General features: G+C 42.4%; 1 protein-coding gene across 1 annotated transcript in view; it reads right to left on the bottom strand.

Moving 5' to 3' along the window:
* Nucleotides 1-2,022: 2,022 nt before the first annotated feature.
* MRPS9 (mitochondrial ribosomal protein S9) overlaps nt 2,023-21,559 on the bottom strand; it is a 36,940-nt gene continuing 17,403 nt past the window's right edge. Inside the window, exons 5-11 of the mRNA XM_081596260.1 lie at nt 18,551-18,630; nt 9,933-10,018; nt 8,748-8,823; nt 6,248-6,416; nt 5,208-5,316; nt 3,901-4,070; nt 2,023-2,691 (exon numbers count right to left, since the gene is read on the bottom strand). Coding sequence (XP_081452386.1) covers nt 2,600-2,691; nt 3,901-4,070; nt 5,208-5,316; nt 6,248-6,416; nt 8,748-8,823; nt 9,933-10,018; nt 18,551-18,630 — 782 coding nt within the window. The 3' untranslated portion in view covers nt 2,023-2,599. The remainder of the gene's footprint in view (nt 2,692-3,900; nt 4,071-5,207; nt 5,317-6,247; nt 6,417-8,747; nt 8,824-9,932; nt 10,019-18,550; nt 18,631-21,559) is intronic.

Below are 21,559 nucleotides of genomic sequence, written 5' to 3' on the forward strand. Positions count from 1 at the left end.
AGGAACTTGGCAGGCTGTCATCCAAAGGATTGCAGAGTAGGACACGACTGAGCGACTGAGCATGCATGCAACAGGAATTTACCATTTTCATGAAGGGGTCTCCTCCCATCCTTTAAAGAAAATTTCCTAGAAGGAACTTGTCTGGCTGGTATTTATAATGTGGTAAGTAAGTGTCTGATGAACGAAAAGGCACTAACACAGCAAGGTTAGACTGTGACCCTCCACGCTGCTACGGCAGGAACGGAGCCGGAAAGGCCGAGGCCCCCAGTAAAACCTAGGTTTTCTCATTATCAGGTGTGAGGAATCCAACAGACCAGGAGTGACGGCTTGGAAGGCACGGAGCAGGCAGGTGGTTACTGTCTCCAAGGGCTGGCAAGCCTGGGAGGGGCTCTTCCTGTAGACAGCAAGGCCCCCAGGTGCTTAGAAACACAAAGTTAAAGCAGGCCTTTGGTCCGTTACATCGTGACCTGTGTCTTCTGACTCTAGTGAGATATCTAATTCTACCTATGGTTCCTTTTTAAAAACATATGAATTTTATCACTTTGTTTAAAAAACTAATGGCCTGAGTTGAAGGAATACAGTGATACGACTTTGAATTCTTTTTTTCCTACACTTTGCACCTCTGTAGTAACTTATATTTTCTAAGAAATGACAGAAGAAAATTGACAAGATTTTGCTTAGTGCTGAAGCTCAGGAGTTTTTACAGCTTAGCGCTCAAAGATGACTGCCAATTTTTAATGAGTTTATTGTGTCTTAACCAAGGGTTTACAACAATAAGAAAAATCTCTATATCCCAAGACTGGTCACCCAAGAAGGTGGCAGTATTTTTGTGAGATGTTGATTTTTATGGCTCCTTGATGATATTTTTTAACTATTTATTTTTTGGCTGTGCGGGGTCTTCACTGCAGGGCCTGGGATTCCCGAGTTGTGGCGTGCAGGCTTGGCAGGCCCCCAGATGTGTGGTCTCAGCTCCCCTATCAGGGATTAGGCCCGTGTCCTCTCCCTCCAGTGGAAGGCGGATTCTTCACCACTGGACCACCAGGGAAGCCCCTCCTTGACGGTTAATTTGGTGGAAAGGGTCACAGCCTTCATGATAGAGGTACCTGATGTCAACATTGTGCAAATGCGATGGGCTGACCTTCCCTTGTAGATACTGAGAGGTCCTCGCGATTGGCCACCTCCCTTGTGGATGAGGGCTACACACCCGTGTCTGTGGGGCTGCCAAGTGGGATATTGCCTGGACATCCTAACAGACTTCCGTGGAAGCCCTGGGTCTGCAGCGCGCAGCTACTCCGTCCAGAGCATCGTGCTTCTGTTTGTTCTGAGGGGCCAAGGCAATGAGGCATCCTTCATTTTCAAGGACACTGCCTGTTCACACCATGACTCACCCCACCCATCCCGACTGAGACCCCTGCACACATGTGTGTAACTGAACAATAGAGGATATGGGGGTCGGGGGTGGGTGGGTTTCCTGATGAGAATCACAACCCACGATGACCGTGCACCTACTGGGGCCCTGTGGGCCTGTGGGTTGTCCTGACCCCCTAAGCCTGGGCCAGGGGCTGCTACGCCCCCATCTCACAGGTGCCTCCCCCGCCAGGTGTAAGGAGGCTGGCCACCCAAGGCCACACCTAGGCCTTACATCCTGCCTCACGGGGGTTGGTCCTTTGGTCACTTTTATCATAAAACGGTTCATAACAAAAACTGCTTCTATCACATTTGGGAGGTAAAGTGGACACTCGTGTCCTCACCTCCCAGACAGAGATCATGACCAGGGCCCTCAACCCCTGTCCCCCCTGGGCCAGGCCCTCTCACCTCGTTGTCCGCTGTATCCAGGGCTGCACACGGAGACACTTACTGTCCTTTACAAAACTCCAAACCCGCCTCAAGCCTGCGCTTCCCAGTGTCACAGGGAGGGACCCCTCTGGGCATCGTGCGAGCCCAGAGCCTCAGAACTAATCCATCCTGTGACTGCGAGGGTACTGTGCTCCGTGAAATAAGTCAGACAGAGAGAGACAAACATTGCATGGTGTCACTTATACATAGATCTTAAAGAAAAAAAACCAAAAGTCAAACTCATAGAAATAAACAGAGGACCGGTGGCTGCCAGGGGCCCAGGGAGAGGCGGGCCCGTCGTCTTCATCAGCAACTCAGCGGGGCTCCTGACAAAGACACTCCGCTGGCTCCATTCTTTTCAGCAAGCATCTCATCCCTCAATTGTGAAAAATGTGTAGCTGTCTGGAAAAGCGACAGCATGGGGAGGACGGAGTTCACGTCTGTGCTGCTCCTAAGTCAGCAGTGTGGCTCCAGAGCTCAGATCCGTGGGCCGGGGCCCTTCCCATCTGAGAAAGGTCTCCTGGCTGGGTTTTGCTGAATGGTCCTTTCAGATCAAATACGCCAAGACTCTAGAGTTATGCTTTGAAAACTCTCTTCTGAAAAAGTTTTAAAAGTAAAGCAGAACAAAGCTAAAACATTTTAAGTCATTATTTTTAGAAGGCGACCTTCACAGCATCGCATTTTAGACTAAGTCATCTCACAAGGCAGCTGCCCAGCCGGCCATGGTCTCCCGTGCGTCCCTCTGCTTTCCCGCGAGGGACACTCAGCGCTTCTTCCAGGTGAACTTCCTGCGGGCACCCTCCTGGCCTGGCTTCTTACGCTCTCGGACACGGGGATCCGTGGTGAGCAGTCCAGCTGCAACATAAAGAGACGCCTTTAGGAACCACGGAAAAGGTAGGGAGGCAGGTGAGTCGCGTGAACCAACAGCTCCTGTGGTTAAGAGGAAGCACCCAGGCCCACGGCCAACTCCCCGCCTCACACAAACCTCAGGACAGCAGCGTGCTTTCCCTCTTCGGGGCCATCTTCCTGATTTCTGGGACAAACACCAGGCACGTTATTTGAGTCTGCTTGTCTTATGCTCTGAGAGCTATGATCAATTCCTTTTTGGTTTTAAAACTTGTTCAACTGAGGACAAAGCTGCTCCTGTGTGGTGTCACTGGTCACCGAAGGGAAGCTGCCTGGCACGCTGACCATTACAGAAGCGGAGGTTTTACAGACAATGTGACTGTAGTAAGGTGTCTATACTTCCACACACTTCACCATCCAGGAGGTTTTCCTTTTCTACCTCTGGTCTCCATTATGTACATGTAACATATGACTTCACGAACACATTTGAGAAAAGAAACTTATACTTTTTAATTTGTGTGACAATAGTATTTCTTGGGACTTTGTTTTAAGGTCTAAAAAAAAAAGTTTTAGGGTTGTGTTCTCAGCACAAGACTTTCATTCTGGGAGAGTAAAGTCAGTTTTGCTGGTGGCTTCCACTCTCCCAGTCCTCAGGCGTGACTACAAGTTACTCTCAGCCCCCAGCCCTGATGTGTTTGTAAGTATTACACAGGCTGGAGTTCTTCACTGTTTTCTTCACTCTTCCAACACTAGCACTTCTTTTCATTGTGTGCCAGGCTCACGTATTTTGTTAGAGTACTTTTAATGGCCACACAGCAAAGGCAAAACTTCACTTACCATATACCCATGGCTTTTGCACGTACTCAACTTAAAAGGCTTCCCTGGCGGCTCAGACGGTAAAGTGTCTGCCTGCAATACGGGAGACCCCGGTTCCATCCCTAGGTCGGGAAGATCCCCTGGAGAAGGAAATGGCAACCCACTCCAGTACTCTTGCCTGGAAAATTCCATGGACAGAGGAGCCTTGTAGGCTACAGTCCCTGGGGTTGCGAAGAGTCAGACACGACTGAGCGACTTCACTTCACTTCAACTTAAAAGGCATGGAAAAAAACAACGAGCTTGCACGGAAGGCAAACCAGACCTGTCTAGATTCTAGCTGAAAAGATAAGTGATGATGCTTTATTACTTTGCAGGGCTCACAGAAACTCACACTAGCCGTACCTTGGCGCATCCATTCGACCTCGTCCTCGGTGATGAAGCTACACAGGGCTCTGGCCATGGCCAGGCGGGTGGCCCCCGCCTGCGATGCCCGCCCGCCCCCCGACACCGTGCAGGTCACGTCGTGCTTTCCGAGCCGGTCGAGGAAATGGAAGGGGAACATGAGCTGCTCTCTGAGGACATCACAAGAGGTGGAGTTAGGTTTGCTGCACATACACACGACTTCACAGAATGCTCACACTCTGGTCCTTTATAGGAACCACAACACACGCAGACACTGGTGTTTCGGATACTCAGACACTGTGAGAGTGGGGTCGGTCTCTTTTTTTCAGGTGCAGTAGCTCATCTTACGGAGAAGGCAATGGCACCCCACTCCAGTACTCTTGCCTGGAAAATCCCATGGACGGAGGAGCCTGGTAGGCTACAGTCCATGGGGTCGCTGAGAGTCGGACACGACTGAGCGACTTCACTTTCACTTTTCCCTTTCATGCACTGGAGAAGGAAATGGCAACCCACTCCAGTATTCTTGCCTGGAGAATCCCAGGGATGGCGGAGCCTGGTGGGCTGCCGTCTATGGGGTCGCACAGAGTCGGACACGACTGAAGCGACTTAGCAGCAGCAGCAGCAGCTCATCTTGCCTCACTGAGGGTGAGTGACGGGAGTGACGATGCTACTAAGGGAAGCTCTGCTCACCTACTCGTTTGGGAGCTTAAACATCTATCTGCTTTAATTCCTAAAACTTTCAAGATTCCCAAGCAAATGCTTATAAACATAAAGAAACTGAGACTAAAATTGAGAAAAAAATCAGGAGATATGAGAGCACTTGCGTCAGGGTGGTCGAGGTGAGAAAGAACCCCCAGGAGGAGGGGTCTGCACAGTCAGGAGGCAAGTACACAGAATACAGCGAAAGTTTATGAGGACAGGAAACCACACCCAGAGGGGAGCAGCTAAAAACGATCACTCCACTAGTGATTTGAATTAACCTGGACTGGAGTTTCCCTGGTGGCTCAATGGTAAAGAATGAGCCTGCCAATGGAGGAGACACAGGTTTGATCCCTGGGTCGGGAAGATCACTTGGAGAAGGGAATGGCAACCCACTCTAGCATCCTTGCCTGAGAAATCCCATGGATGGAGGAGCCTGGTGGGCTACAGTCCATGGGGTCGCAAAAGAGTTAGACATGACTTAGCAACAAACAACAAGGAGAAGCAATCAGGCAAACATAAGGAAATCATAAGCCTTCTTGATCGGGATGTATCATGAAGTGTATTTCCTTTAAAATCAAAAAGCCAAACCCAAACGCAGATCTCACCTGTCTTGGGTCACTGGGAAGTAAAGCAGGTAGTCGACCCCATTTATTTCTATCTTCCCACTTCCATGGCCATAAACAACCACCTCCGCATTTGCAGTCTTTCTCTTACCTTGAAAAATACAAGACATCTAAGCGGTGAACATCTTGAAGACCAGTGCTCTGAGTAAGGCAAAACTACATTAATTTCCTCCCCCAGAATAACAATACCTAACACTATATATAAGAAAGTTCTAGAATTATTATATGTCAAACAAAAATAAAATAGGCAACTACACCATAATTGATGTAATGAACTTATGGAGGTGATTTTGTTCTTTGATCCCATTTTAGAAATACTACAATGATTCTAGTTTCAACCAAGTAATTCACATTTGTTTACATTATTTTTAAAAAATGAATTTACCTAGTATTCTTTTTAAAATTAATAAGAATATACCTGAATCTCAACTGTAAATTTTTACAGTACATGAACAGTATAATAAAGTATAACTAAAAGAAAAGGAATAAAAGGTTGAAATAAAAGGAATCCTCAGGGAGGGTGACACTCTTTGAAAATATTAACTGAAAATGACAAAGGAAATGATGTTAAACTTTTTAGAGTTGCAGATGGATCATTTAATAGCTCAATTCTTTAAATGACACCATGTCAAACGGCTCTGGGCATCTACAAGGAAGATGTGAGCTGAGGACCTGAAGTTTTCAGGTTTCATAGTTTTGGCATCTGATGGGCAGATTCACTGAACATTTTCAGTGTATGTAAGACAGCTCTGTGATAAATACTTTGTTATTTCCACCAGTTGAAAATGTGAAAATACAAAGTGCTAACGTGATTGTGTAGGTTACGTGTCTACATCTTTTCTTGGGACATTAAAGGGTTCCGGTTTTCAAAATGTCAACAAGAATCTTAAAACCTCGGAAATCCAATGTAGCGACAACAAAAATAAACAAACGCACAAAATGAACAGCAAAGAGCGAGAGCACACACACACCCCACCGTCTCCCCACGCTCAGGGGCGTGCCTCCTCTCCAGGGCGCGTTACCTTGGCCTGTGCTGAAGGCCATGCCCTGCTCATCGTACTGCAAAGGCTCGATCAGATGTTTCTTCGACTGAACGGTCACTGTCCTGCGGAACCTGCCCACAAATTCCTCTTCAGCTCTATCGCACGGCAAGGCTGATAACCTTTCCAGCAGCCGGATGAACTGTGCGTACTGCAGACAATAAAAATTCATTAGGAGATGGGAGTGTAATTGCATTTGCTAAGTTTTTTCTATTTTTATATACTTGATCTTTCCAGTGTTGCTTTTCTTGATGAATTCTGACAGGATGACACTTGCGCTGCTTCTAAAACAGCGTGCAGGCATGGCGTTCTCCCTGGGCACCTCTGGTACTCAATCTCTTCTTTCGAGAAACAAAGAGATAAACCTTTCAAAGAAAAATCCATTTCTCTGAATTGGGATATTACCAGAAAGTGAAATTTAAATTCCTTTTCAAAAAAATATTTAGATGATCTTTGAGTGTTGACTTCTACTCTTTTACTAGAATTGCTATCAAGAGGAGCTTCATAAATAATTTCCAGTGAGTTTTGCACAGTAAAATGGGGAGAGTCTGATTTTGAGAAAATGTACCTCTTAAATTATATTTCATAATACACTTGGCAAATATATCTTTAGCTGTTCAAGCTGTGTTACTTTAATGTTTATGATTTCCTTTAAAACTGAACAATCAAGCTATTTAAAAATTCAAGAGATACTTGACTTAAAGGGCAACCTCTTGAAATAAATTATCCTTGCTACTCTGTGCATTTTTTTAATAGTTCTTGAACATGTGATTAGAAAGTAAACAACTTGGTATTAACCCCTTAAAATTAGAAGCCAGAGTAATCACTCTAAAGTGTTTATGCAGAAGGAAACAACCGACACTTGACATCCTTGGTGAGCACAGAGCGTGAAACCCAGTTTTTTGATAACCTGATTTCTGTTTTTGCCAACCCTAAAAATCAGGCTCGCCTTTATGACCTCTGCCTTTATAGTGAAAATCTGCCACTAATGATTTGAGATATATGAAAATCACACAAGTAAGATTCAAAGGGCTGCTTCAATGATTGCCTCCAAGGAAGTTACGAGAGAAGCAGTCTAAGGAAGGGTGAGATACTTAGGCACCCAGCCTGGTGGAGCTCCGTCGCCTCCATTCACAGCTGTCCTTCCCCAGCTGCTCTCAGTTCCCCTCGAACCCACAAGGAGGGAACTACAGGTGTGACACAGCCGTGCTCAGGAGCTGAGATCACGAGTCGAGATATCACTGACCACTCCTGCCTCCTTCATCTCAACACCAGTTGTGAGCTTCAGGATTTCTTCCATTATCCAACTGTCCAAAGTACAAAGACCCCATATATTTACAGATAGATAGATGAGCCTATATATTTGGTTGTTTTGCTTTCATGGCTGCGCATCTTTAACAAAGGTCTTTGGGATATTTCCAAAATGAAAACAAACTTGTTATTTTATAAAAAATGAAAGCAGACAGGAAACGGGAAACACTGAAATGATACAGTCAGTTAAGAGGCAAAAGAGAGATTTTTTTTCAGCTGCATCCAATGCAGCAATACCGACTTGGCAGTCAGGATATTAGAAATTAATTCCAGCTCTACCACTCACCAAATGTCCAACACCTCAGTTTAGCAAATTGCAACTTTTCCAACACATTAATTTCTGTAATAACTTGAATGAAGAAACGAGAAATTTGAGTATATGACTTGAAGATCTACACAATGGCAAGGTACTAACAATGTCAGCCCCTGCTGTGGGAGGAAAAAAACCTTTCTTGAAACAATTTGTGAAATTTATCTACACTCTCATCTTCTAGGAATAATATAAATCCAGAACATCAACATATTTAAAACATCAGATTTCCTCTGATAATCTTGGCATGTGCTAGAATACTGAGCAAAATAAGAATCTGGCTGAGACCTAACGAAGGATCACCATCTTTACAGGCTTTTGGGAGCCTGCTAAAAATGTATATTCCTGGGTGAGGCCGGTGGAAATTCTGCACAAGGCCTGGACCGTGGGAAACCGCATTTTGTTCCCAGCATTCCAGGTGATGTTGACACTGGTGGTTTTGCCTATTCTAAGAACTGGCCACATAGACACTGCATTTGCTAACCAGGAGGGGAACCCTGTGCTTCGTTTCTTTCCTATTTCATAGGTAATGGTTCCTTATACTTATCATTGGCCTGTAAAATTAACACCCACTCTATTGAAGGATGTAAAAAATGACACCCACCACACTCCCCGCAAGACAACAGGCAGAGAGACCGCCAGCGCACTTGCAGAGGAGGGTCTGGTCTTCTAGGCTGCCACCATACTGGCCTATGGGCACAATCAGCTCCAAATGTTTTTTTTTTTTTTTTAAAAAGGAAAACTGTCTTAGAACACATGCCTCTTGAGGAACGTTACTACTAGGATCCTAAATATTAATACAGCAATTGTCTACAATCTTACAGCACAGGTCCCCTTAAATTAAAAAGATTAATTACTCACGTCTTGATCTGACAGTTTTTCTACTAACATTTCTTCCAGTTCCTCCTTAATCAGCCATCTTCTGCCAATTGGGTCTCTGTTAAAATATCATATATATTCTCTTTCGAATTAACCATGCAATGAGAGTTACATCAAAGTGGTAGTGATTCTTGGCGGGGGAACACACATTTGTATTAATATTACACAGCTGTAAAATTCCATCCAAGTGAATAATTTTTTGAGATAGGTTATTGCATTTCCTCAGTCTACTTTAGAAGAAGAGATACCCAGTCTAGCAAATGTCCCATTGGCAGAGTTAGACTTGGCACTGTGAAACTTGCTGGATATTCAAGTCACCAGATTTCTCAAAAATTCAAATTGTGCTTGCTTTTCATAATTTGTTTGATAGGAGAGGTTATAGACGCACAGTCATCTGTCAGGGGACTAAAGTAGTAATGAATACAGAGAAAAGACTGGGGGTAGTACTTACAGCTTAAACTAGCTATGTTCCAAAGCCTGGGTCTTTTGAATAAGAGGAAACATACGAACGTGCTGTGCTGTGTGCGCTCAGTCACGTCTCTCTGTGACCCCAAGGACTGCAGCTCACCAGGCTCCTTTGTCCACGGGATTCTCCAGGCAAGAGAACTGGAGTGGGCTGCTACTCCTTCTCCAGGAGATCTTCCCAACCCAGGGATTGAACCCACATCTCTCGCATCTCCCCTGCACTGGCAGGCAGGTTCTTTACCACCGTGCCACCTGGGTCAAAAATTTGTGTCTTTTGAATAAGAGGAAATATATGACTAACCAGTCCAAAATTTAAAACCAGTTGGTCAAGTTGATGGATCTAGTCTATCACTGTTTGCTAAATGGACACACAAATCTTTAAACACAAAATATATAAAATACACACACATACATATACACATATACATAAGCACATAAGTGTACAACACAAAAATTTTGAAGAAATAATATTCAAATAGAGTAATTAAATGCCATTTAATATATAAATCTGGAATGAATATAAAAATAATAATCTTAATATTTACATCCTCCCAAACAAAAAAAACACTGTCCATTATTTGGAATTATAATGATTAATGCTGAAATAATGAACATATTTTTAAGCTTTATGTAATTCCTAAGAAACACCAATGATTAAGTGATATGTTTTTAGTTAGTATTCTAATGCAAAGAAGAACTTACTTGGTTTTAGGTTCTTCTGAAAACAGACCTTTGGCTCGCAACTGGTCTTGGCGTTCTTCAACATGGAGCACCTTTCCATACGCTTCCTGCGGCAAATAAAACACACGCTAAACCGAGAGAGAACACATTCTTACCACTACTTTCTACCTCCCTTTGAGTCCCCCTCATCTCAAAAGTACCCCTCCTCAATTCTCAAGTCACAGCTGCACAGCAAGTACTGCTGAAAATGCTTTTCAACAATACTATTTCTCACTCAAACTGAAGAATGGTAGAGTAATTTCAATGAGAATTTAGTATTATGCATAGTAACATACTTCAACTGAATTTAAATAACTCTATAAAAAGTTTACAACTAACAGTGTGGATATTAAACACAAAATAAAGTTATAAATGATTTATTTTCCTTAAGAATTTCTCAAACAGAACCAAAAACTTTCCTTAAAAAATTCCTAATTTATATAGCAATATGCCTTTAAACTTGGAGAAATACCAGTAAAAATCATACTTACCACTGAACAACTTTTCTAATATTTAACACTTATGTAATAGTTAAGTCTTCACCATATAGTCTGTGTCTTTAAAAGTTCTCTATTAATATTTACTTTTCATTATTTACTTTCTAACAAAGACTTCAAATGTATGTCACCTGTTAAACTGTAAGGCAAGTAGGGGAAACTTACCATTTTGTTAGAATTGTAAAAAAGCAATGTGGCAACAAAGGTAATTAATAAAACACATTTTTCCAGGAAATGAGTTTACAACAAGCAGAATAATGCAACTGTCTCCCAGGTTTTTTTGACTGAGCCTATTTGAAGACTCATGTTGAATCTGTGTGTATTCATTTATCATTTCATACTAATTTCATGTGCAGATTCATTTATAATATACTAATCTAAGGAACAGACATGTTCAAAGGATGAACTAGAGATGATATATTTTTTTTCTTGATAAATCATGAGAGCGTCCACTAATCTCAGAAGACACAACTTGTTACTCACAGAGATGCCTGTCTGTATTTCAAACAGTCTTAATAATCTCCACTTTGGGGGGCAAACTTGTGTGGGGGCTGATCAGAGCACTACTTTATATTCAAAGCTGCTGATAAAGAGTCTGCTCTAATAGGAATGTCCCTGGCTGCTGCCTCTGTACTGACCAGTGCTTACATTTTATTATCTTCATTCTGCAACTTCTTCTCAGGAATCCATTTCTTTCAAGCGGAAAAGGAAGAAAGGGCAGACGAAGGAGGAAAGGATGTAAGGACTGCACCTTTGATTTGCATAAATATAGGTGAGAGAAGCCCAGATCATACTCCATGGGCTAGGAATGGTGAGATGAAGACAAAGTTCATTTCCTGTGGCTGGGAGACTCCTGAGAGTGTGTTTTGTGTTGTCTGTTCTTGGAAGGAGAGTAGAATCGATAACTTAGAAGAAAAAAAGCAGCCACACTTAGAAACTGTGAAGCTGGGCTGAGCATCTCCAACACGGTGAAGAATCACTAACCACTCAGAGGTTCTACAGCTAAGTCCCCATCAGCAGCAGCAGCAAAGCCAAACACCAGGTCAGAAACGCACAGTCTCATGCTCCACCCCAGATTTCCGGAAGAGGAACCTCTGACATGGGCTCACTGATCTGTTAGAACCATGCCCCTGAATAATGTACACTGAAGTCTGGGTCTAAATACCAGAACTACGGAAAGAAATTACGTTAATTCAATTCTATTGTCCAGATTAAAAATAACTACCTCTACAACTTGGACAGCAAGAAGATCAAACCAGTCAATCCTAAAGGAAATAAACTCTGAATATTCATTGTAAAGACTGATGCTGAAGCTCCAATACTTTGGCCACCTGATGCGAACGAAGAGCCAACTCATTGGAAAAAACCCCGAAGCTGGGAAAGACTGAAGGCAGGAGAAGAAGGGGACGACAGAGGATGAGATGTTTGGATGGCATCACTGACTCAATGGACATGAGTTTGAGCAAACTCTGGGAGATGGTGAAAGACAGGGAAGCCTGGCGTGCTGCAGTCCCTGGGGTCACAAAGAGTTGAACACGACTGAGTGACTAACACATCCAGCTTGTTACAGATCTATTTAATTTTCTGGAATAACCAAGGCAACAAAAACAAAAATAGTTAACCTGCTTCATAGGTAAGTTTCAAGTCAAAGTTTGGGCTGCTAAAGTTGTTATTGTTTGCCAGTGAAATCTGAGCAGTTTCTACATTAAGTACATATTTTTCTTAAACTTTTCACTCTGCTATTATCTTCTGCAGTTCATATTTAGCTCTATAAAAAGGCATAAATAGTGTATGTAAAATCACCAGAAAAAATGTTGAATATGAGAAAAACCACCCATGAAGGTACATGTCAAACTTCGAACATGGTAAGTTCTAATCATTTATGGAGCTTCCCTGGTGGCTCAGATGTGCTTTGACAGTTGTGATCCATCAAGTTATATAATGCTCACATTAAAGCCTTTCATTCAGTTCCCTGTATATGTAAAGTACTTGGCACAGTGCCTGGCCTATAGTAATGGCCAAAAAAGGACACAGGGATGAGGTATGGCGTTTGGGTGCCAAATAAGTGAAACCATTTTATGTGCATGCCGTTTCTACCTTTCTTTTTCTTCTAAATAATAAACCCGCTCTTCAGAGTCTGTCCTGGCTACTCAGAGACAAGAGTTGTCTGGAAAGTACACCCTACAGCTTCAGCTCCCTGAAGAGGTGTGTGTACTAATTTACATCAGAAAATCCTCGAGAGTATAAAATACGCCAGGCACTGTCAACATCACAGATTATCAGGACTGGCTTCTCGTCTATTGTTTTAAGGGGCGCTAGAGGATTAGCCGTGACCCCAGCTACGCTAAGTTTATATACTGTATTTAATAGTATAATTTTCAAATATGACAGGAGTAACCCATATGTGAAATGCTGAATCATTAATCACAGCTATGATTAATATTTCATAAAATCAAAGCCAGTCTATCCACCCCTCATGTCATCAGATTTCCATAATGTATGAGTCGCATTTAGAAGGTGCCTAATTTGAAAATACCAGATGCTCAGGGTGCAAAAGAGAAATGCTTAAAGTCTCCCAAGAGCATGAGCAATACAATTTTTAGTCTAAAGAAATCTGATTTTAGTCTTCCCAAATCTGTTTTGGTTTATTAATCATGTAGAAGTTCCAATTTTAGGAAGGGCAAACAAATAACATTTCTTAGGAGGGTGGTACAGAAAAAGTCTGTATATGTATATTTTTTTGATATACAGAATATATACAACTAACAGTAATTATCATCTTAGATACTAGTTCAATACAGTAGAGACTTTAAAATTTTTGTTGGAAAAAAAAATCACAGAAAATAAATTTCCTAAATAACCATCTTCTCAAAATTTTTTGGCTACTGGCATATACAATACCAACTGGAATAAACATACATAAATTCATTTCTCATGGATTTCATCATGCTATTTATCTAGAGTTCCAAGAGACATATTTCCATGGGAGACCATGGCTGTCACTTCATGAACACAATATGCTATACAGGTACACTTCATGTAATGCTATTCAACATAAACAAGACAGCCTCACATATAGGCACGGAGACAAGTCCTCCGGGAAAGTACACACCATGAGTGCTTGTGACTCGATACCATACATTTTCACTACCTAAAGCTCCATCATATATTTAGAAAAATAATCTTATCATTATAAAAGAAGTGATCTGATTGAAATCAACAGAGGCAGTAAGTTGAATCAGTTTTTAAAAAAATGGATTTTCCTAATTGTTACAAGATCCACAACAATAATTACTCACATGTGAGGAAAATGTATATTAAAGATACTTCCAGGACAGCAGATTCTGTTACTGAATTAGTTACCAAAGTAACTCTCCATTATTCATGCCTGGAGAATCCCATGGACAGAGGAGCCTGGTGGGCTACATCTAGTCTAAAAGGTCGCACGGAGTTGGACACAACTGCAGCGACACAGCACGCACAGACGCATGTCAAGAAAGGACTGAAAAGAGCACGCAGATGCATGTCAGCCTGGCCTGTGGCTCTCTAAAAGGAAGCCCTTAATGTAGTTGTAAAGTAGAATTCTGTAATACCTCACTGTGGGAAGGGTCACTACTTAAGCCCATTTTTAAGAAGTGTTGCTTCAAAAGTTTTCAACATGCACTACCAGGTGACAGGGAGGGTGTAAACCAAGGAAGAATTCTGGGCGCCAGGTCCCCAGAACTTTCATTAGTTGGGTCTGCAACAACATAAGTGGAGATACACGCCCCTCTGGGGCTCTGTGTGAACCCAGAAGTTATTTAAATCACTTAAAATAAACTGGAGAATTTCTACATGAGCCAGGCAAATGAATCCTGTTTATACCTACACTATCAGGATTAGAATCACTTCTTTTTTTCACATTTTAAACTTTTTCCCCCTAATTGGGTAGAATAGTTTAAGTATCTAATAATCTACTTATTCCTTAATTTGACACTTCTTTGGGTAAAAATTTCATCTGTGGCCTTATACTTGCTTTGAATTATAGAAATATTCTGGCAATACTCCAATGTTTACTGTAAGACAAGTCATGAAATATAAATGAGGTTTCTAAATTCCCAGTGTAGCTTTTAGAGATGAAGAACCTTATCTTAAAGGTTGTGGTGGGGAGAGCTGATGGAAAATTTCAATAAATGCTGAATGTTTCTGACCGCTTACGGTGTTTTCGAAGTGTTTCACACCCTTTCCGGAGCTCTCGTTTCACGGGATGTGAAAAGGTGGTCTGGGTGGAAAGGTTTCAGGTCACTTCCTTCAGGTATCTTTTTTCATTCTGCTCCTGAAAGCTTAAATCATGTCTGAGAAGTACACAAATTCTACCGGTAAGTGGCTATTAAGGAGATGGAAAGTCATCTACTTTGGGTAAAAAAGACAGGTGAGCAGGGCTGTCCAGCATGGAGCCCCTTAATCCTCCTCAGTGATCCTTCGACAAACCGTAAGGCTCTCATTTCCTCTTACTTAAAACGACCTTTACTGTTTAAGAATTTACTTGTTAGTACTGTTTCACACTTCATTCACTACATATGTACATCTTACTGGTTATTTTGTAAAATAGATGGCTTTTATTGACTTTCCCAGGAACCTGGAGACAGGTGCATGGCTGTGCCCACAGGAGGGAGTTCCAGCCAACCTGCCTGTGGACTCTCAGGGTGTAACCCACTCAGGGTATAACACGCTCACTCAGGGTGTAACACAATCAGGGTGCAACCCCTGAGGACCAGGACATGTTCCTGCACCTTACATTCTCCCAGCAGCTTCACTTTTGGGCAAAACAATGAGCCGCTTCTTTCTGAGAATCCTCCTCTTCCCTCAAAACTCCCCCCACTTCTCCACAAAAGAACCGGATGGACTAACTTGAGGCCAATGGGAAACAGTGCTCACTAAAGCTTTACATCTTATCCTCAACTGGAAGCTGCACCAGGCTCGTCTTTCACCTGCTGCTATAATGTATTGTATAACTTTAACATGCAGGCAGTGATCAGACACTGGAAAGCGGCTCTGACATCATTACAGAAGAAGGTCAACAGATGCCACAAAGGACCCCTGGCAAAACCGCACACAGACCCCCCAGCCGAACCACACACAGGCTTGAGATTGGTGCTCTTCTGCCAAAAAGCCTGGCCGAGGACGCCCATGGCTCACACCATCACAGACTGTTCAGGACACAAGAGAATCAGAGTTTGGCTTAGAGTCTTTCACTCTGTCACATGGGAAGAAATGACATCGACAGAAAGAGATGGTGACAACAGTGATTTACTTCCTGCCCACCTGTCACAGTCTTTGGGGGTTTGATGCCCTGGCTGTGGTGGATGGTAGTAGGGGGGACTCCCCTCCCACAGAGGGAAGGGCACCCCTCCCCCACCAAGAGAGGGCAGAGCAACACAGGGAGTAGCTCGAGGTGTACTGTCTTATGTCACATGCGATGCCTGATTCACCACAAAGAGAGTGTTTAGTCACGTAACACAGTTCAGGGTTACACGCAGCTTCTCGCATAACGCTGACCCACACTGGCCCGGCAAGGACCACAAGTGTGATTAACACCATCTGCCCTGCAGGAGGTGCAAGCGCTTGGTAGGGAAACCTCTCTCCTCTTTTCCATACATATAATTAGTTTAAAATTTCGTAAGGTGCCTTTTTTGAAAATACAAAATTTTATTAGTTATCTGATTTAATATGCTCAAATTTAACCAAAATATCTGTAATTCACAGGTGTAAACTGTTCTGATGAACAACAAAAACAAATACCAAACCCACAGTGTTTGGGGGTTAAAACACGCAACAGACAGACAGACCTAAATTATTGGATTTAACTAAAATGTAGAAGCCCAAAGAACTCTCCTGTATGTAACAAAACTATATGATGCAAAAAGGAAGACCATTGATAAACTGAGTGTAATCTGACATTTGAGGTGAGACTGGGGTAGTATCTGATCCGCTTAGAAACGGACCAGATTCTTGAGCGATCCCTTTTAAAAACACATAAACTAAAGTTAGGCCACTTCTCCGATGTGTAATTTCTTCATTATGATGGAATGCAACCGAATACTGTGCCCTGAGGTTGCTCGGTTTCAGCCCAGACAAATGCAAATGGCTTGTCGGGTGACAGCTGTTTGATAAGGCTCCTCTCCACGACCCGCACGCTTTACTTTTTCCCGTGAAACTTGGGATGAAAGGCAGAAGGCAGGAAGAGAATTAATGTAGCATACAGTCTAAAGGCAATGCTACAACCGTGATTAAGTAGAAAAGTTAAAAGGCACAGATTTTCCACAGCTTCGCTGCGTGCAAGCCATCCGTGTAACAAGCTGACAGCCGAGCGTGCCAGCTCCATCACCTCTCCGACAGCTACTGTGCGCGCTGCGCCCCTTTTCAGGGGGAATTTGCGTCTGCACCATGAAGCGTTGTACATTATTTCTGAGCTCTGCAGGGGGCTTGAGTCCATATGGAACCTTCACAAATATTACCACAGATCAAACCAGCGGCGTTGGGAGGCAGATTTGACATACCTATTTAAATGAGCGGCAGGGGTCCCCGGGCGGCCGCGGGCGGTGCAGAGGGCCTGAGCAGAGAGCGCGGCCCGGCTCCATTACTCAGCAAAGACGCCCTCCGCATCCATCATTCATTTCATTTCTGCTGGGGCAAGAAGCTCATTTGCCCAAGGTCAACAGAAAGTGAAAGGAAGGTTTTCTTTCCTTCCACCCCCGCCCCCCCCCCCCAAGAAATAAATGCTCCTGACAACTGGGATTCTGTCCTCTGCCTTTGCAGAGTGCAAACACCAGCCAGCTTCACAAAGCAGAGTACCTGTGTGCGTGCGGGCCAAGCCACCAGAGTGCACTGGCGACACGGAGGCCTGGGGACTGTTTCTGTTAACTGGCAGAAATCATACTATGAATAAAATAAAACTTGACACTGCGTTCTAAAGATGAAGCGGGTTCTGTTGTTCAAAACTGGGTATTAGCATCCAGTCTTTTGTCACACTAACTGTAGGAAATGCCCCAGTGTATACAGCATCAAACACCTGGGCTCCGTAAGAAAATACAACCTCTTCCCAGGACAGGCAAATGTGGTAGGGAGTCAAAATGTGGTAAATTCACTCCTTTGTGGGTCCTCTAGACCCTGATTCTAGCCTTATACACTGTGCTGGCCTATGAAAAGCAAATTGTGTTTGAATAACTAATCATTTCATGGCATATAGATGGGGAAACAGTGGAAGCAGTGACATATTTTCTTTTCTTGGGCTCCAGAATCACTGCGGACAGTGACTTCAGCCATGAAATTAAAAGACACTTGCTCCTTGGAAGGAAAGCTATGACAAACCTAGACAGCATATGAAAAAGCAGACATCCCTTTGCCAACAAACATCTGTATAGTCAAAGCTATGGTTTTTCCAGTAGTCATGTATAGATGTGAGAGTTGGACCATAAAGAAGGCTGAGCGCCAAAGAACTGATGCTTTCGAACTGTGGTGCTGGAGAAGACTCTTGCGAGTCCCTTGGACAGCAAGAAGATCAAACCAGTCCTTCCTAAAGGAAATCAACCCTGAATATTCATTGGAAGGACTGATGTGGAAGCTCCAATACTCCGGCCACTTGATGCAAAGAGCTGACTCATTGGAAAAGATCCTGATATTGGGAAAGATGGAGGGCAGAAGGAGAAGAGGGGAACAGACGAGATGACTTAGCGACTGAACAACAGTGAGAGGGAAGGACTTTGCCTCTCCCCCAGGTGAGCGAGCGCCCCATCACCCTGATGGTGTCTTTCCTGATTCCGGCTCTGTGATGCACACCCACACCTGGATACTGACCTGAGCTTCTCTCGCTCAACACGACCTTTGGAAGTAAAAGCGTTTTAAGGACAAGCCATTCTGACATAAATTCTCTAGTGCTTACCTTTAGCAAAAATGAAGTAATAAGATATAAAGCCTTTTAACATACTGTCTTACCTCTAGAAGTCTTACTTTTTGTCTGTTATGAAACATACTAGGTAAATTCTGAAGCTGAGTGAAATCCCTGGTATCATTAGTTACTTAGCTAACAGTTCATATTATTTACCATAACTGTGATATACTCACATGCATTAATGAGTAGTATGACTGTTTGCCAGTGTAAAAGAGAAAGTGAAATGGGCGGCCATCTTCTCCCCACTGGATAGCTAATAAAAACCAAATGACAACAAATAAGCAAAAATAAAAATACAGAGACCAAATAGCCTGCATTTATTTGTGGTTCTGTAATTCTGCAATAAGACATGCTTTTAATTCTGATTAACTTTTAAAATAACAAAAAAGCATTAATAATTAGAATTGAGTTTGGCAGGTTTAACCTATGTTTAGGATATTTAATATTTCATATCCATTGATACAAAACAATGTTTATATTCAATAAAACATTCCTAAACATTTTACCATGAGGGTTTCCATAATTTGTTTTAAATTAACACACAAAATACCAGTATTATCTTGCTAGAACAAAACAATTTATGTTTGGTTGTTAATATAATGTACTCCCATATTCTTAAAAAGGAACACTGATAAAGTCAAATGTAACACAGTTAGGAAAATATAACACAGAAGAGAACGAAATGGATTTGTCTGTGCCACTCTGTTTGTTTCAACTCTGTGGTGACATACCTCCGAGAGTTTAAGAAGTCTAAAATAGAAGGGGCCCCACATGATGTTACGTGTGGTTCCTTTTGAAATACAGATAATCATTCACATCTAATAAACACCAAACAAGCTGCGAAATGGCGTTGCAGCAGTAGATGAAGCCAACACTAACTCCACGTCCTTGTATTTGCATGGCAATGTTACTCTGTTCACCATTGGCAAGAACTCCAAACACGGAGATTACTCTATCGCACGAGTTGAAAATGCTTTTCTCCCAATCTGCCTGCCTTCTGACCTTGTCTGGGGTGTCCTTCACAGTCAAGATATGCAAAGTGTAGCAGTGGACTCTGTCCCTTTTCCTTTATGGCAGTGCTTCTCAACTGCTTTTTCACTATCATTCCTACTAAGGAACCCTTATTAGACACTTTCTCCCTCATTGCCTGTCTCCCCAGGAAAGCTGAACACTGTAGATACACTGTATATCTGCTGACACACACTGTGGCCCTTTCTAGGGCCACATAGTAACAGCTAAGGTTTGTTTGCCTCCTATTAACCAATTTACACTCCCTTGGGGGCAACACCACCCTCACTGAGAAACGTGCTCTAAGACTCTCGGCTGTCTAAAAACCATTTTCCTATGTACTATCTTCTGGAATTTTTTATGTTTTTCTGATCAGAAATTTAATCAATATGGAATTTATTAATACACCTGTGAGGCAGAAATCCAAGTATGCCTTATTCTGTCCAACAAAGAGGGTCATGACTCCATCAGTTTTTTTAAATAATATGCTCTTTTCTTTTGAAATATCACCTCTATCCCTCTTCTGGGATAACTGGATTATACACAGGCCAATTTAAGTGAATACACTTAAAATGAAGGCCATTTTATAATAAATGGTGAAAAACAGGTGTGTTCTGGTATCTCATCATTGCTTTAGTTTGCATTTTCCTGAAGCATCTTTTCATCTGCTTATTTTCCACCATCTGACTATGTTCTCCGGTGATCTGTGCTAAGGTCTCTGGCTCATTTTTAAATCAGGTGGTTGTTTTCTTATTGCTGAGTTTTAAGAGTTCTTCATACATTTTAGGTAACAGTCCTTTATCAGATGTGTCTTTTCTAAATATTTTTCTACCATCTTATGGCTTGTCTTTTCATTCTCTTGACCATGTCACTCATAGAGCAGAAAATTTTAACTGTAATGATATCCAATTCATCAATTCTTTCTGTCATGAACCATGCCTTCAGTGCTGTATCAAAAAAGCTAGGGGCAAACCCGTCTTCTAGGTTGCTCAGTACTGGTTCAGGTTCTCTAATAGGTACAGGCCTATTCACACTGTCTACTTCCTTGTGCTCAAATTTCAGCAGGTGGCCTTTCAGTGAACTGGCCCATTTCATCTGGGTTATCAAGTGGGTGGGCACAGAGCTGGTCACAGTATTCCTTGATTATCCTTTTAATGTCCCAGGACCAGAATCACTGCCCCCTTCCTTTTCTGATAACAGTAGTATGTCCTCTCTCCTTTTTTCAGTTATGCCTGGCTAGAAGATTATCAGTTTTACTGTCTTCTCAAAGAACCAACTTTTGGATTTGTTCATTTTCTCCCTTAATTTCCTTTTTTTCAATTTCACTGACTTCTCGTCTAACTTTTAATGTCTCTTTTCTTCTGCTTACTCTGATTTAACTTGCTCTTCTTTTTCTACTTTCCTTAGATGGATGTTTAGATAACTGAATTTAGATTTTCCTTCTTTTCTAATACATGCAGTCAGTGTTGCAGATTTCCCTCTGAGCACGGCTTTGGCCCACTCTTCTTATCTTTATAATCTTTCAGATATTAGAATCCCCTTACCAGAAGCAAGCTTAGAGATTATTGCTCTGGACTCCTTCACTGCATTTACATATGTCCACCTTCTGAGACAGAGATGCTTGTGTATGTTTATAAGCACAAGTGGCATCTCTTGATCTACGCAACCATTTGTCCCTCTATTAGAGTATGTAATTGAAAGAACTTAGGCTGCAAAATCAAACTTCCTTGGTTTGTTTTTTAGCTTCTTTACTTAACAGCTGTGACCTTGGGTGGGTTATTAACTCTTTTGTGAATCAGGCTGCTCATTTGTAAAAAAAAAAAAAAAGGAAAGAAGACCACAAAATAATCACAAGTATTATGAGAATAAATGAATAATATTTAAAACACATTTAAAAAAATACAAATGGCATGCAGCTGCATTCACATCACATACCTGCTGCAGACTGAATGTCTGTGCCCCACCCCAACCTCGCAGGAGCCTTGAGCCCCGTGGAGAAGCTGCTGCAATGAGAAGCCTGCATACCGTAAGTAGAAAGTAGCTCCCACTTGCTGCAACTAGAAAAAGTCCACGCAGCAGCAAAGACCCAACACAGCCATAAATGAATCAATAAAATAAATTAAAAAATTAAAAAAAAAACCCAGAAAGGGAGAATCATCCAAATGGTCTGCTGA

The sequence above is a fragment of the Giraffa tippelskirchi genome, chromosome 4 (genome assembly GCF_054371585.1).
Source record: "Giraffa tippelskirchi isolate mGirTip1 chromosome 4, T2T-mGirTip1v1.2.pri, whole genome shotgun sequence".
NCBI classification, from domain to species: Eukaryota; Metazoa; Chordata; class Mammalia; order Artiodactyla; family Giraffidae; genus Giraffa; species Giraffa tippelskirchi.